Source organism: Macrosteles quadrilineatus, unplaced genomic scaffold (assembly GCF_028750875.1).
Source record: "Macrosteles quadrilineatus isolate MER2022 unplaced genomic scaffold, UCM_ALF_1.0 Scaffold_1__1_contigs__length_201487025, whole genome shotgun sequence".
NCBI lineage: Eukaryota > Metazoa > Arthropoda > Insecta > Hemiptera > Cicadellidae > Macrosteles > Macrosteles quadrilineatus.
Window position 1 is genome coordinate 55,489,439 of NW_026542594.1, and position 16,548 is coordinate 55,505,986.

The 16,548-nt window shown below is 37.2% G+C and overlaps 1 protein-coding gene across 2 annotated transcripts in view; it reads left to right on the top strand.

The window, feature by feature from the left end:
• Positions 1 to 16,548, top strand: part of LOC128983126 (5'-3' exoribonuclease 2 homolog) — a 237,619-nt gene that overhangs the window by 177,353 nt on the left and 43,718 nt on the right. For both annotated transcript variants that reach the window (XM_054402296.1, XM_054402297.1), the window contains one exon: positions 1,412 to 1,509. In XM_054402296.1, coding sequence (XP_054258271.1) covers positions 1,412 to 1,509 — 98 coding nt within the window. The remainder of the gene's footprint in view (positions 1 to 1,411; positions 1,510 to 16,548) is intronic.

Below are 16,548 nucleotides of genomic sequence, written 5' to 3' on the forward strand. Positions count from 1 at the left end.
CCGTGTGTATGTGGGGATTTAATTATTATTAGGCTATCAGTTTTCTTGTTTTGGTCTTCTAATCTAAATCTGTCAATAACTAAGAATTTCCAGTTTTAATATCAAACAGTCTATATGAAAAATAGATTCAATAAGATTTATTGCAGCCATTAAACATAACATTTTGTAATAGGCATTGTTACAATAGTACTTAAAAATAGATCATACATCAATTATAAATTTCAATATATACAATATCCTATTTAGAATCTAAACATGATGATATGTCACTATTAAAAAATTCTTCCTGCGTGTAGATTTACTGTAAAAAATAGATGGATTATTATATTGTTTAACACTAATACCGAAACCCCGGTCTGACAGGCCCACGGGAATTTTCAAAAACGCATGTTGGCAACACTGTTTACTTGGTAGATTCCATTCCCCCAATACCTTCCCCCCTTTTCCTCCCCTACCTATTGATATATCGTTTGTTCATTTTGCATGGGTGCCGTGACCTTGACAGGTCGTCTGTTCATAACATGTCCGTCTCAGAAGCCCAGCATTAGTGTATTTTTAACCGGGGTCTCACAGACCGAGGCTTTCGTTTTGTGTGTTTCTAAGCGGGGTCCATTATTTTTCAAATGGGGTCTCACAGACCGTTTAACACTAATACCGAAACCCCGGTCTGACAGGCCCACGGGAATTTTCAAAAACGCATGTTGGCAACACTGTTTACTTGGTAGATTCCATTCCCCCAATACCTTCCCCCCTTTTCCTCCCCTACCTATTGATATATCGTTTGTTCATTTTGCATGGGTGCCGTGACCTTGACAGGTCGTCTGTTCATAACATGTCCGTCTCAGAAGCCCAGCGTTAGTGTATTTTTAACCGGGGTCTCACAGACCGAGGCTTTCGTTTTGTGTGTTTCTAAGCGGGGTCCATTATTTTTCAAATGGGGTCTCACAGACCGTTTAACACTAATACCGAAACCCCGGTCTGACAGGCCCACGGGAATTTTCAAAAACGCATGTTGGCAACACTGTTTACTTGGTAGATTCCATTCCCCCAATACCTTCCCCCCTTTTCCTCCCCTACCTATTGATATATCGTTTGTTCATTTTGCATGGGTGCCGTGACCTTGACAGGTCGTCTGTTCATAACATGTCCGTCTCAGAAGCCCAGCGTTAATGTATTTTTAACCGGGGTCTCACAGACCGAGGCTTTCGTTTTGTGTGTTTCTAAGCGGGGTCCATTATTTTTCAAATGGGGTCTCACAGACCGGGGGTTTCGGTTAACGTCAGCCTAGGTGGGGTTTCGGTATTAGTGTTAAGTAAAGTTAAAGAATGATCAAAGCCAGAGTATGACTAAAACGTACATATTAGCTAGGAGGTAGTGTGTACCTAGGTATGACAATATTGTTTGCTTGCAGGAGGTATAGTGGAAGATTCTCTGGAGAGAGTGGTGGACCACCCAATTCCTCACCAGGGATGTATGCATCTGTACCACCTCCCCAGTCTAACTATGCTGGTTAGTTTTGTCTTAATCTATTGTTCTCATTACCTAATTTTGTCATTCAAAGTGTCCAAATGATCTAAAAACTGAGAGCTGTACGTGATTTTATGACGAAAACGTCTGTGAATTTTTAATAGTACCTGAAAATTTTATATTTTGAATGTCAGCAATAAAATCTGCTAATAATCAGCAACTAATCTTTATTCACGTCGTAGTTTCAAGTAAGAAAATCAGAATTGAAGTAAATTATCTTGATGTGGCCGTGCTTGTGGTAATTGCTTAGATTGTAGAAATCATCACGGTAGTTGCTGCGACTGTGATGAATCATCATGGATGATGGCGTGAGATGACCACGGATGTTGCTTCTATTTTAGCATCAACAGTTTTAGGCTGGGCGTATGCTGAGACGCACGCGGCGCAACGCATGCAACACAGCACAAGGCAGAAAACTGTACCGTCATGTTATCTTACGGCGCCGCATAAGCTGAGACGCACGCGTGTATGTGACTGAAACACGCGTGGGCCGGCCTGTCACAGTTTTCGACGCATGCGACACAACTTGGGTGCAAGCACGAAACACAATATAGACGAACCGATTCCTCAACTCCCTTGTCGGACTCGAAGTAGTAGGTACTTTCAGACATCTTGACAACTAACCAGCTGTGTTCTCTGCAACTAAATACGCAAAAAATTTTTTGCAATTAATATTTGAATTCACGTTAGCTACATCTAGTTACTATTACGAATCATAATAATTCCATTCACATAATTATTTCTCTGTTCACTATGTATTAATTAGATATATTAAATAACATAAAAGCTGGCTGTGATATGCAGCTAAGGTATTAATGTGCACTTTGACGGAGTAGGTAGCTTCTTTCCAATAGAGTTTGAACCACGACAGGTAATGTGTGTGATTTAGTAGTGGTTAGTGGAAGATATATTGGGCCCAGGTATCTTTATTAACACTCATACTACTGCATTTCACCACATATTGGTAGCAGAGCGTTAAGATCCAGCTAAAAATGCAATTTCAATAGAAATAGAATAGTTTAAACATGTCTCAAACCAGCAAACGCTTTGAGCAGACAGGAAATCAACAGGCAACAGGTCGGCACCACGTGGTGGCCTGAGAGCATAAGCATGCATAACTAGACACGTTATGAAATATAAATGTGATATTTTCATATTGACACAATGTTTTATATTCTTTGTATTTATTTATTTATTGCCATATGTTTTTGTTATTAATTAATTATTGTGATTTTGTTTACTTTTGTCTTGTCTTCATAAATTGCAAATACAGTCCTTTTTTATTCGTAATAGTCTGACATTATTTCTACATTTGGTGCCAAAACCCGACTTAATCATGTCAATAAGAACATTAGCGAGGGAAAGACACCCTCCAGACAGATATACTCTAGTAATTGAGAATAACAACAACACAACAGGTAATCCAAAGCCAAGTAAAAGACCATCCATCAGTTTCTGCCAAATCTAGTACTTCTTCTAGTAGACGACGACTAATGGAAGTGGTGTTGAAGAGACTGGAAGAAATACAGAAATTTGAAAGAGGCCATGAAGTAAGAGAAATGGATTGACAGCGACAAGTTGAAGAAATTGAGCGACAACGACGAATGGAAGGTAGAGAACTAGAGTGACAGAAGCAACTGCTGACAGCGAGAGCTGAGCTTGAGTCTGCTTCAGTGTGTGGCAGTCAGCAGTCAAGCCCCTAGTAATCAATCTGAAACCAAGGTAGGACTTAGCTTAAATCTTGATGATGAGGAAGAACCGCAAAGCAAGGTTGAAAGGTGGTTGAATGAAAAAGAACCGATAGTTCTTAAGTCCTCATCAGCCATCATGACCTCAGCCGTGCAAAAGCTTGCGGATACCTTCTAAAAAGCTATACAGCCTGTTTCATTTTGTCAAAAACTTCCAAGCTTCAGTGGCAAGCCTGATGAATGGCCGATATTTTTTTTCGGCGTATGAAAAAACCGCCTATTTTTTTAGTGAGGATGACAACCTCATAAAAGTAAGAAATTGTCTAGAGGGAGAAGCGTTTAGAATGGTTAAACCTCTTTTTGTCTCAAGACAAAATCTTAAGTCAATTATCAAGACCTTACAGATGCGTTTTGGTAGACCAGAACTCATTTTGGAGTCAATGTTAAAAAAGACTCGTAGGCTACCTTCTGTCAAGGAAGACGACACTACAAGTGTTGTATTGTACTTTAATGAATAAAGTTATATGAAATGAAATTGTTGAGTTTTTGACCAATTTTTAATTTTACTGCTACCGCAGAGGCATTGCACCTAGAAAATTATGTATCAAAGCCTTATTTACCAAATGAATGTCTCAACAGACTTCCCTATAGTTTAAAATACAGGTGGGCTGAGCATGTAAGTAATAATGCTCTAAGCAGTCCCGACTTGAAGGAGTTTTCCACTTGGTTGGAAAAACAATGCTCAATCCTGAGTATTTACTTTCGTCCTTCAGAAGAAAAACTCTGGCACAAGAAAACTTATATAAAGCCGGTTTATACCAGTTCTACTGAAGACAAACCGTTTAACTGTATGTTTTGTCTCGACAGCCACAAAAGTGAACGATGTGGGGTTTTCAGGAAGACAGATGTATCGCAGAGATGGAAAGTGATTGTTGAAAAGAAACTATGTTTCTTCTGCTTTCGGCGTCACCAGCTTTAAAATTAAAAGTAAAAAAGGTTTGTGGGATAAATGAGTGCAGGTTGTTTCACCATTGTCTTCTCCATACTGACAAAATTGAGAGGTTTCCCAGACAGGACAGCGAACTGCAAAATAAAGAAATTATTAGCAGTCATGTTGTTAATAACCGTGTTCTACTAAGAGTATGTCCAGTGACATTATATGGCCCAATTTGTCAGATCGACATTTACGCACTCTTAGATGACGGGTCATCCGTATCTTTGCTGGATTCAGCTACAGCCGATAAATTAGGCGTCAATGGTAGTATTGAACCCCTCCTGACGTGCTGGTCCAATGCAACCCAACATCCATGAGTGTGAAAGTTAAAATCAAAGGGTTATATGAGGACGAAGTATTTACATTAAACAATGTACGTACCCAGTCACCATTGGACTTACCAAAACAAATGGTGGATACAGTCAAACTGAGAAAGAAGTGGTCTCATTTACGATCAATTGGTCAACCTTTACCGTCAGCAAATTTGAAACCTACAATACTTATAGGTCAAGACAACTGTGACCTCATTCTAGCAAGGAAAATTATTGAAGGTCCTCCCAACTCTCCAGTCTTGTCTTGGAGCCGTTTAGGCTGGACATTGCAAGGTAAATGTCATGAACACATTGGGCGAGTAGATAGTCAATTCACTTTAACGTCTTTTGAAAGTGAAAAAGTTCATGGTGTTATCAAAGATTCTTTTGAAATCGAGAATTATGGTGTGTCTGCAGTAGAAGATGACAATATGAAATCAGTTGAAGACGAAAAGCCCTCAAGATTTTAGAAGATACGACCAAAAAAGTAGGAGATAGTTATGAATCTGGCCTACTATGGAAATCGGAATACTTCAAATATCCACCGAGCTATGAAAATGCGCTGAAAAGACTTAAGGGTACTGAGAGGAAAATGGCAAGAGACAAAAACTTTCATAACAAATACAAAGCCAAGATCACTGACTATGAAGAAAAAGGTTACATCAGAAAACTACGTGATGACGAAGTTAATGTGATATCTAATATAATATAAATACCTTGTCACAGCTCTAAAGTTTCTGTATATTACAGCTGTTTCGGCATCAAAATGCCATCCTCTGATACACATACATCCACCTGAATTGGCATCGTTAAACTGTACACACACACGAACACGATAAAAACACAAAAACACGTAAAACAAGAGACAGGCCTGTCGCGTACATGATTGCTACGAGTACGGAAGCTGACTGTAATAAACGCACCTCCTCATATGTCGTGGGTTCGGATTCTGGTCACTGTCTATATAAACTTCCTTTGATTATGAACTTACAATCCACTTGATAAGCAAGTCCTATTTCAGTGATACAGTATTGACTTTATTGCAATGCAATTATAATGATGACAGTAACAGCCACACCAACATTCAGTGCAATACAAGGCAATACTAATGATCTAACTAATCAGCAATCACACTTCTCCTAATCAAGCACTGTCAGTTACATCATTAACAGAGGTTCATTATACACCAGTGGTTACTGTTAACTGGCTCAACTAAATAAGCCAAAACTGAAAATGAGTCTTTTAAGTTACATTTTAAGTAATTAAAATTTACTTACGTAAGTGGCTTGAAAAATTCTTCCTACCACAGTTAATGTCAGTTTTACAGTTGTAACAAAAACATTTGGAAACTTAAAAACAAGAATGTATTAACTGTACAAAAATCAATTCTCCAGTCATTTGTCTAATAAGATGAATCATAAAACACATTACTGTAATAATTCATTTGTAGAAACAAATATTTTAGTTTATTATATTCAGTTCTTTAAATTACAAAAGTTCAACGTAAAAATTTTTTGATGATTTTTTTGCATTTAGACTAATGAAATCACAACATAGTCGAATGAACTGTATGACCCTGATGGGCTCAATATCACCATATAATCCTTATAGATTTATCAGTATGATGGATTGGTTTATGTACAATGGTACAATGGGACCAGTACAACTGTGTGGTACCAAATTTTAAGGGAGGTAAAGACCCTGAGCAAAAAACTGACAGGACTTTCCCATTTAGATACATCTACAAATAACCTGCACCTGGGTCTATGTGTTAGCCATACAGTAGTTTAAACTATGTGCAAAGGAACGTCTAACATTGGATGTGCAATGTTTAACATCGGCGCTAATATAACTCCCAATAATAAAATGTTAACAACATACAAAATGTGCAGTAACATTCTTGGAATATCAAAGAATGTTACAGACTAAGTTGTCAACAAAATGATGTAGTTGAGAAATTATCACGGAATTCCCCGGGATCACGTAAGATATTCACAACATTGTCATTTTAGCAATAACAGTTGAGAACCTATTGTTATTCCAAGTACTTACATTATTTTTTAAAAGTAACAGTAAGAACAGATTTTTTAAGAAAGTTTTGTGTTGTATTTCATCACACTTTAACTTCTGTTCTTAATTTGTAATTCGGTTTTTAGGATTTTTTAGGATTCAAAATTTTAAATTACCCAATTTTACTAACATCTGTGATTACCATAATTATTAACCGAAACCAAAAACTAAAATCAAGTCTGAAATGTGTGACAATGAAAGCATTAAAGAACAATAGCTTTGTACAAGGTAAAACATGTATTTATTATTTATCGGTCCCGTTAATTATCATACTGTACTTAATGTCACCATTTAAATTATTTTTTTATTTTTTCAAAATTTTTTACAACGGAAATGAAAAGGTATGTTTACTAGTTTTGATTGTTATTTTTTAATAGTTTGGTATATTTTAGTAATTTAATCTTTATTAGTTAGGCTATAACATTTGTTGTACATTTCTTCTGAGATTTTTTTGTCCTTTTAGGGGTTTTTATTGTTCTAGTTGGTATAAACCAACAGTTTGGCAAGTGGCAAGTGGTGGAAAAATCAACCAGGGCGGAGGGACGAGCAAAATTTGTTGTAGGGATAAAATAAACTGTTATAACCAAACCTAACCTAACCTAACCAAACTTCCTGATTATGAAAAAAATGAATGAAGGGTTACTAATTGAATTTATATTAATTTTCAATCGATATTAGGGTAGCCCAGTTAAGAAACTGTACCCGGTCTCCGTTAAATCCTGCCCACTACACCCCTTTCCACTAATACTCCTCCCCTGAATCCTAAATCACTCTTACGCTCTGGGAAGTCAAACGGCACTGTGGCCTATCTGACGGTTTTGACAGTTTATAACCCCCTCGGCAAAGAATAGAACGGCACTCGCTCCGTTTACCCCATCTGCCTGATTGGATTTACACTAAAATATCTTTAAAATATCACAAAATTATTCCCAATTTAAATAGCATTATTTTAACGAGTACTTAGATTTGCTGCAAAAGGAAGGGTAAACAAGTGTTTTTTTTTTGTAAAATTGTAATAGTTTAGCATGAAATAACTGCATTTTCCAAATTTGATCAAAATATCTTCATAAAAAAGCAAACTACAACAGTTTACTTATTCTCCATAAGAATTTTAATTTTAAATTTAATATTTTTTTGAATTTTCTCTACGACTGTTAGGCGCATGACAACGCTTCAACATACTAAATTGTTTGTTTTTTAGCTCTACAAAACTATTTGGAAATAAATTGCAAAATTTTATGTTTTTAGGGTAAAAAATGGGAAAACCCAATTTTTACTCCATAAAACCCCCCATAAAGCCCCGTTCCCATAGTCCGATCAAGCTGGTTCGCAAACTCGTTCAAATAAATGAACAAATGTTCGTTTGAATAAATGTAGGTTTACACGTTTGTACCAAATTTCATCAAAATCGGATTGTTTTTGCTCGAGTAATTATGCTAACGGACACACACACACACACACACACACACACACACACACACACACACATATATGTATATATATATATATATAACCAGAAGGCTTTTATGTTTCTTGATGAAAATGCCAAATTACTTTTATATTATTCTTGAGGATTTCTTGATAGCGTTATGATAAATGAGCCATGAAACATTGCAAATTTTCAAAACAAACAAATATGAACTGTTTAGGCCGGACGCACACAGATCAAGCATTTCACCTGAAGCAAGTGTTGCGAGGCAAAATGTTTTGCTGGGTACGAGCGATCCATGTATTTCAATGGGACGCCACACACTGATCAAGCAAACGTTGCGAGGCGCCTCGCAACGCCTTGAAACATTTGAGCAGTTGCTCGACGAATGGATCCCATACAGCACAATGTTTGATGTTTCAAGGAGCAAAACGTTCTGGGCATGCGCCAAATCCCTTCTAGCTAGTAAAGCTTAGTGGCTTTCAAAATTCAATTGACCGTTTGTTGTTTAAAAAATAACTTTTCTTTGAAAAATTAATTTTGAAGTTGCGTTAAAACTTAACAATTATATTTTGAATTTCTATTGAACAATATTGTTGTTTAATTTTTCTTGCTACTATTTTGGTAGTCATACAGCCCATGCAATGTAGTCAAATAATTAAGAAATTACCAAGGTTACTCAGTTCATTAATCATTATTTAAATAACCATCACGACACTATCTAATAATAATTTCTTACGGTATTTAAAACCCTTCCTATAAAATAGTATAGCAATTATTCGACAATGATTGTAAAATTTTCCTGGATCTGATTTTATTTCTGAGAGGAAAGCTGTCTATCAACAGATTGATTGGATGAACCCAATGGTGTCTTTCTATTTAGTCCAGCATTTTGCAAAAACTTACATACAGTTGACTTTCTCGTCACATATGTTATAGTATATTTCGTACCTAGGGCCGAAAATGAGGTTTTGCTGGCTCGAAATAGTTTTTTAGTTCGAGACAAAGTCGAGAACTTAAAACGATCGAGAGCTGCAAAACCATTTTGTCTCGTGGTACGAATGCTATTTTTCACCACACTATACCCTATTACTATACACTATTCACCACAATAATAATGCACACTGATTGTCAACACAAGTACAACTTTTAGGTTATGTGAAGAAATAATTTGAGGATCAGCAAAATAATAATAAATAGTTGCTAGGCAGTGGTGACAGTAAAACAATTCTATTGAAATGCTATGGATACTGATTGTGTATTTAATATGCATTCATGTTTTAAGAAAGTAGGCGGGCAGCTGATTTTGCGGCCCTAGGGATGTAAAAACCTTCTCTGTCCCCAAATGACGATGACACCTGGCATGGCCAGCAAAACGTAAGTTCCAGCCACCAATTAACGTATGTAAAACAGCTAAAAACATCATAGTGTGGTGAAAAAACAATACTGTAGTATAAGACCAGTAAACATAATATGTTTATAATATTTATTTTTCTTAACTTTGCTTGAAACCAGATGCTGAATCATGCTTGAACCTCCTGCACACTGGAGAAGCAAATAAACAAAACGCTTCAAGCAATCGTTGTGCAACATTTTGCTTCAGGTGAAATGCTGGATCAGTGTGCGCCCAGCCTTACAAATACAGTAGTTGAATTTTGAGAACATATGATTGAGTACAGATCAAAGAAAATAATAAAATTAGCCTAAAAGAAAATTAAAATTCAGCTGAGTTGAATCACTTTTTTACTATCTTAAATTTAAACTAGAGTCGGGACCACGTAAGTTTGCAGTTGGTGGCAGCCAATCACAAGACAAAGCTAGTGCGACGTTGCCACATCGCCCGTTGACAACACTAATTAAAATATACTAAGCAATATTTTCAAATCAGCTGGTATTATTAGATTTGGCAACACCGCACGGTTCTCATTGGTTCATTCAAAACCATAAAGTAAATAGGCTCCTCCCTCAACTGCAAACTTACGTGGTCCCGACTCTAGAGGGGAACTTTGTTTTCAGTACCAACTGGTGAGCCAATTCAGAATTTCTTAAGACCAGTTGGTTGAATTTAGGGTTTTGATGTGGGTTTTTTGTGAAGGGCTTTAAGGGTATAGGAGACTTCAAAATTTTGGTTGTGGTGAGCGGTGTGACGTCGCCAGTGTGACGACGTCTTAACTTGACAGGAGACGGGACTAGTGAGAATAAAAACTACATAATTAGTTAATACCACGGGCTGCACGGACCGAGATAAAGGTGTACGGTTGCAGGACTAGGATGGACTGACGTAGTGGTTAGATACACGGGTATAGCGTGGTCGCGGCAGCCAATGGGAATTTATAAAAAATCACCTGATATGACGTCACAGACGTGGCGTGATATGGTGTGATGTACACACACACTAACACACATTTACATTTGATACAAATCTGGTTTCCAACAAGAAATGCTGTTTTGCAAATATATTCAATACATGAAATCATTAAATATACTACATCCCTCCCGTGTAATTTTTATATACATCTCAGCAAATATAAAAGTTAGAACATGTAAAACAAAACTATTAATTTCAAAAACAAACTTCAAAAATCACACATACAATTTTTACAAATCAAGGCGTTCTACTGGTTTTATTATTCTACTGGGATATCTACGTGCTGTTGTAGTAACAGGTGTTTGGGGATGTACAATGGGCGATTGTTGTGGAGAACGGGCAATGGGAGTGCAATAGGAGGGGAAGGAAGTATGACGTGTAGCAGGAGTACTACGATCAGGTGATCGGTTGGTTATGCTGTGTCTATTTTTAGACTGGGAGTGGGATTGCTGTAACGGAATTTTGGGGGGATCAGCTGATGGTACTACTGCCGGCTCACATACGGTTTCAGGATGCGCATTCCTATCATTGTTACTACTTCCCTGCAAACCTACCAATTGATCAATATGTCTCTTCCAAACAACACCTGAACTTAGTATAACTTCATACAAAACATTACTCAATCTTTTATGTACAGTACCTTCTACCTATTTATCTTTTGAGCGGTAGTCTCTAATTAATACAGACTGATTTGGGTACAGAACTCTGGTTTTACTGCCACCAAAATACTCTCTTTGTTTGTTTTGTTTACACTCAACATGACTTGGTAAGTTAGGTTTTAGCAAATCTAACCTGGTCCTTAGGGGACGTTTAAACATCAGCATAGCTGGAGTCTAATTGGTAACAGCATGCACGGAGTTTCTATAGTCAAGCAATATACGACTTAGAGCAACATTAAAATCAGTGTTGTCATTAAGTGCACATTTAAGCTTAGTTAATACCACTGAGTTATATCTTGCTGAGTTCTCGGCTTGGTCGTTTGATTGGGCATGATAGGGAGGTGAGAATGTTTGTATTACTCCATTTGACTTTAGGAACTGTTTAAACTCAAGTGATGTGAATGGTGGACCATTGTCACTGTGACAAGTTACTGGCAAACCAAATCTAGCAAACAAATCTTTTAAATGTACAATTGCTTGTTTGGCTGAGGTGGAACCTACTTCAAAAGCCTCCAGCCACTTAGTATGAGCATCTACTACAATTAAAAACATTTTACCTCTTTATTGGTCCAAAATAGTCCAGATGTAATCTTTCCCAAGGCTTAGATGGATAGTGCCAATTATGCAAGAAACTTTTAGTTGGGTTAGAACGTTCCATAAGGCAGGAAGAACAGCTGTTTGCTAAGGCTTCTATGTTTTGGTCTATATTTGGCCACCAAATATACGACCTTGCCACTGACTTCATTTTTACGATTCCCATATGACTACAATGTAACTCTTTTAAAACATAATCCCTCATAGAATTAGGAACCACAACTTTGTACCCCCACATTAAAATGCCCATCTCTACAGTCAATTCTTCCTTCCTTTGGAAATAAGGTAACATATCACCTCTCTCTTCCGGCAAAAAACTAGGCCATCCATGCAGGACATAGCTACACACTTTGTGTAAAATAGGGTCTTTTTGCGTTTCGACTTTAACGTGTTCAAAGGTTAGTGGCACTGAGCTTTCAAAAATACAATTTAAATATGTGCCTTGCCATTGGAAATCATTACTTTCAATCGGATGTGGGACGTGTAATGGTAATTGTGACAGAGCGTCTGCGTTACCATGACTTGCTGACTTAACATATTTGATGTCAAAAATGTAGCCTGACAAAAACAAAGCGTATCTTTTTAGCCTACTAGCTGCAAAGACTGGCAACCCCTTCTTAGGGCCAAAAATACATATTAATGGTTTATGATCTGTACATAAGGTAAACCTTCTGCCATACAAGTACTGGTTACACTTTTTAACACCGAAAACAATGGCCAGAGCTTCTTTTTCTACCTGACTATACTTAACTTCAGTGGGTGACAAAGTACGTGAAAAATGCGCAACAGGTTTCTCTACTCCTTCACTTGATTTGATACTTAACACACAATCTAGCCCTGTTGAACTTGCGTCAGTTGCTAATATTACAGGCAAACTTGAGTCATAATGAGCAAGAATAGGAGCATTTGTCAATAATTCTTTAACCTTGTTGAAAGATTGCATACATTCAGCGTTGAAATTAAATGGAACATCTTTCTTAAGCAAATTATATACAGGACTCAGAATGGTAGACATGTTAGGAATGAATTTTCCGTAGTAGTTTACTAAACCAATAAAAGCTTTTACTTCAGTTACGTTCTTAGGTACAGGTGCTTTTACTATTGCTTCAACCTTGGCTTGGGAGGTGTGGAGACCTTCCTTGTCGATACAAAATCCCAAATACTCTAATTTGTCTGAAAAGAACTTGCATTTACTCTTTTTGGTGGTAAACCCCTAATTATTTAGCGTGTAAGAACTTCCCGTAACCTACTCAAATGAGTGTTAGTATCTTTAGCTGTAATCAAAATATCATCTAAGAATACTGCCACACCTTCCAAGCCTTGGAGTGTCTGTTCAATGACCTTTTGAAAAATGCCAGGAGCTGATGAGATGCCATATGGCATTCTCTGATAGGAAAATAGCCCTTTATGAGTACTGATAGTGCATAATTTCTTTGACTCGTCATTTAATTTAATTAATTTACAAATTTAATTTAATTTGTAAGCTTGGCTGAGATCAATTTTACTAAAGGTTTGTCCACCTTGTAAATTAGCAAATAGCTCATCGACTCTAGGTAGAGGATATTTTTCCACTTCTAGGAATGGATTTAAAGTTACTTTTAAATCCCCACAGATTCTAATTTCCCCACTTTTCTTTAAAACTGGGACGATAGGCGTCCCCCAAGATGAGCTACTTATAGGTACTAAAACTTCCTCAGTTTGTAATCTTTCTAGCTCTGCCTCTACTTTACTTTTCAACGAAAAAGGTATCGGTCTAGGTTTGAAATACTTGGGAGTAGCATTCTCTTTTAACTTAAGCTCTACAGGATCTCCCTTGTATTGACCTAACTTGTCACTGAAAACTTTTGGAAACTCTTTTTCCAACTCAACTACAATTTTGTCAAACTGCTCATTGTGTGATAACAACTTAAAATTTTTGTCACTCAACAAATTGGTTTTGAACGATATATTTACCCCTAATACTTGAAGCCAATTACGCCCCATTAATGGATGGGCGCCTTTTAGCGAATTTCCCTATAGGGAAGTAGCTATTACCGTAGGTGGCACGGTAAGACCTAGACCCGGGACCGATTTACTTTTTCATTTTGATGTCCCCAGAGGCCAAAAACACTATTCGTTCAAATTTTTATATATGTATATATATATATATATATATATATATAGACTTATATATATATATATAGACTTATATATATATATATAGACTTATATATATATATATATATATATACGTCCGTGAACGCGATAACTTGAGTAATTTATGTCCGATTTTGATGAAATTTGGTTTAAAGGTGTAAAGCGGGATAAACTTGAATGAGTTCGCGAACCAGCACGATCGGACCATGGGAACGGGGCTTTACGGGGGGTTTTATGGGGTAAAAATTGGTTTTTCTCACTTTTGACCCTCAAAACACAAAATTTCCCAATTTCTCTTTAGACCTTTTTAAAGAGCTTAAAAAAACAAATAATTTAGTATATAAAAGTATTTTTGTTCGATTATTAGTAACGGATAAAATTAAAAAAATTGTAAGTTTAAAATTCCCATGTTATTCTTATGGAGAATATTGTCAAATGTTGTAGTTTGCTTGTTTATGAATATATTTTGATCAAACTTGGCAAATTTATTTATTTTGTACTAAGCTATCAATATTTTACTCAAAAACACACTTTATTAGTTTCCTTGTAGCAGCAAACCTAGGTACTTGTTAAACCTAATGTTATTAAAATATATTTAACTGAAAATCAATTCAGACAAATGGAAATTCGCTTAGTCAGCAGGTTTGCTGCGGCGGGGGTATTTTAATCACATACAGATCTAGGTTATCCTTGAAATCCTGGTAACTAACATTGACTTTTATCTTACCAATAGGTCCGTTAGTATACGAACTTAAGGATAGATCGTTAGGCTGTAATTTACAAAATGACAGATTTTTTTTGTAAAATCCTCACTACAAACACTGACACTAGCTCCAGTGTCAACTTCAAACGTGACTTGTTTACCTTCTACAATACCATCAATTTTAATTGGAGCTACTTTAACGTTGACATTGCTATTATTATCTACCTCAATTTCGTCCTCAATTTGAAATAGTGTAGCAATATCGTCAACATACTCATCACAACTATCATTAGAATTTATCTGAGATTTCCTGTCAGAAACAAAGTTATGCATTTTGTTGTTTTTACTAAACTGTCCATTAGTCCTTTCAGTTTTCAAATTGTTCTTATCATTCTTAAAAGTAAGTATAATTTTTGTTTGACTTACCTAACAGCTTTGATCTGCACACTTTAGCTAAATGATTCTTTTTTCCACAAAAATGAAATACCACAACACCCAATAATCTACATTCATTTCTCATGTGACCGAAGCCACCACAACAAAAACACTGCACTGATTTGTGTTGAGGTCGAGGTGTTGACTTTGACGATTGATTGTGATGCTGGGCGCCGCCGCTGCTCCCTGAATCTCGTCGTCGTTGTGCCGCTGCCACTCGCAACACCTTGCCGCCGCTGCTGCCAACCGTAAACGCCGCTGCATTCTTCTCCGCCGCTTCCGCTGATGAGACGATTTTCACAGCTTGAGCAAACGTTAAACTGGACTCTGAAAACAGTTTCTGTTTGATAGTGTCACTTCTTATTCCACTAACTAGCCGATCTCGAAGAAAGTCGTTCAACGATGCGCCGAACTCACAGTGCGTGGACATCTTCTTCAAATTTGCGACGTATTCGGCAACTCCTTCCCCCTCTGATTGGTTGTGTTTACTAAACTTGTATCGTTCCGCGATGAATGATGGTTTAGGATGTAAATGATCCTGAATTAACTTTACTATATCTTCAAAAGATTTCGCGTTAGGTTTATCGGGCATGCACAAATCGCGTAACAGATTGTACGTTTTCTTCCCGACTACTGTCAATAAAGTACTCACTTTTTTGGCATCACTAATCCCGTTACACTCGACAAATAACTCAAACCTTTCAACGTACGAGGTCCAAGATTCTTCACTCCCGTCAAAGTCTCCGATTCCGCCGATGATTACAGACATTGTATCTTGTTCAAAGAAGACACGAGATAAAATTAACACTGGGTTGTTGTAATCGGACATTACCCCAATACTTATAAAAAATACGGCCGAACAGTTACACCGCACACACGAATAATTAGGTTCTTAATAACGCCATCGTTATCACTGTAACTTCCTCGTCGCCAGTGTGACGACATCTTAACTTGACAGGAGACGGGACTAGTGAGAATAAAAACTACATAATTAGTTAATACCACGGGCTGCACGGACCGGGATAAAGGTGTACGGTTGCAGGACTAGGTTGGACTGACGTAGTGGTTAGATACACGGGTATAGGGTGGTCGCGGCAGCCAATGGGAATTTATTAAAAATCAACTGATATGACATCACAAACGTGGCGTGATATGGTGTGATGTACACACACACTAACACACATTTGCATTTGACACAAATCTGGTTTCTAACAAGAAACGCTGTTTTGCAAATATATTCAACTAGCTGTCCCCGCGTTTTACTTCATAAGTGAGCTCGTTCGCATGGCTCAATCACGTCCTGGTTAATGTTCGTTCGCTACGCTCACTCACCTTTAGGTTGGATAACTTCATATTTGTTGTGGTGTTTCCGGACCAATTGATTGACAAATAAATATAAGGTTAAAATACCTGCTTGTCGCATTGTGGTCCAAGTATTGTCCTAGTGGATTATGTACATTTCGGCGCGAGCGCCATCGTCGGATCCATATAAGAACTGTTTACACTAAACTTCCCTGAAGAGGTGCGTAAGATGTTCACAACACAAAACACATATAAAAACCGGTCGACCGTTAATTAACATTTTTTAACTCTTGCTACGCGTGCACGGGCAGGATATGGAGGCGCGCCAGACG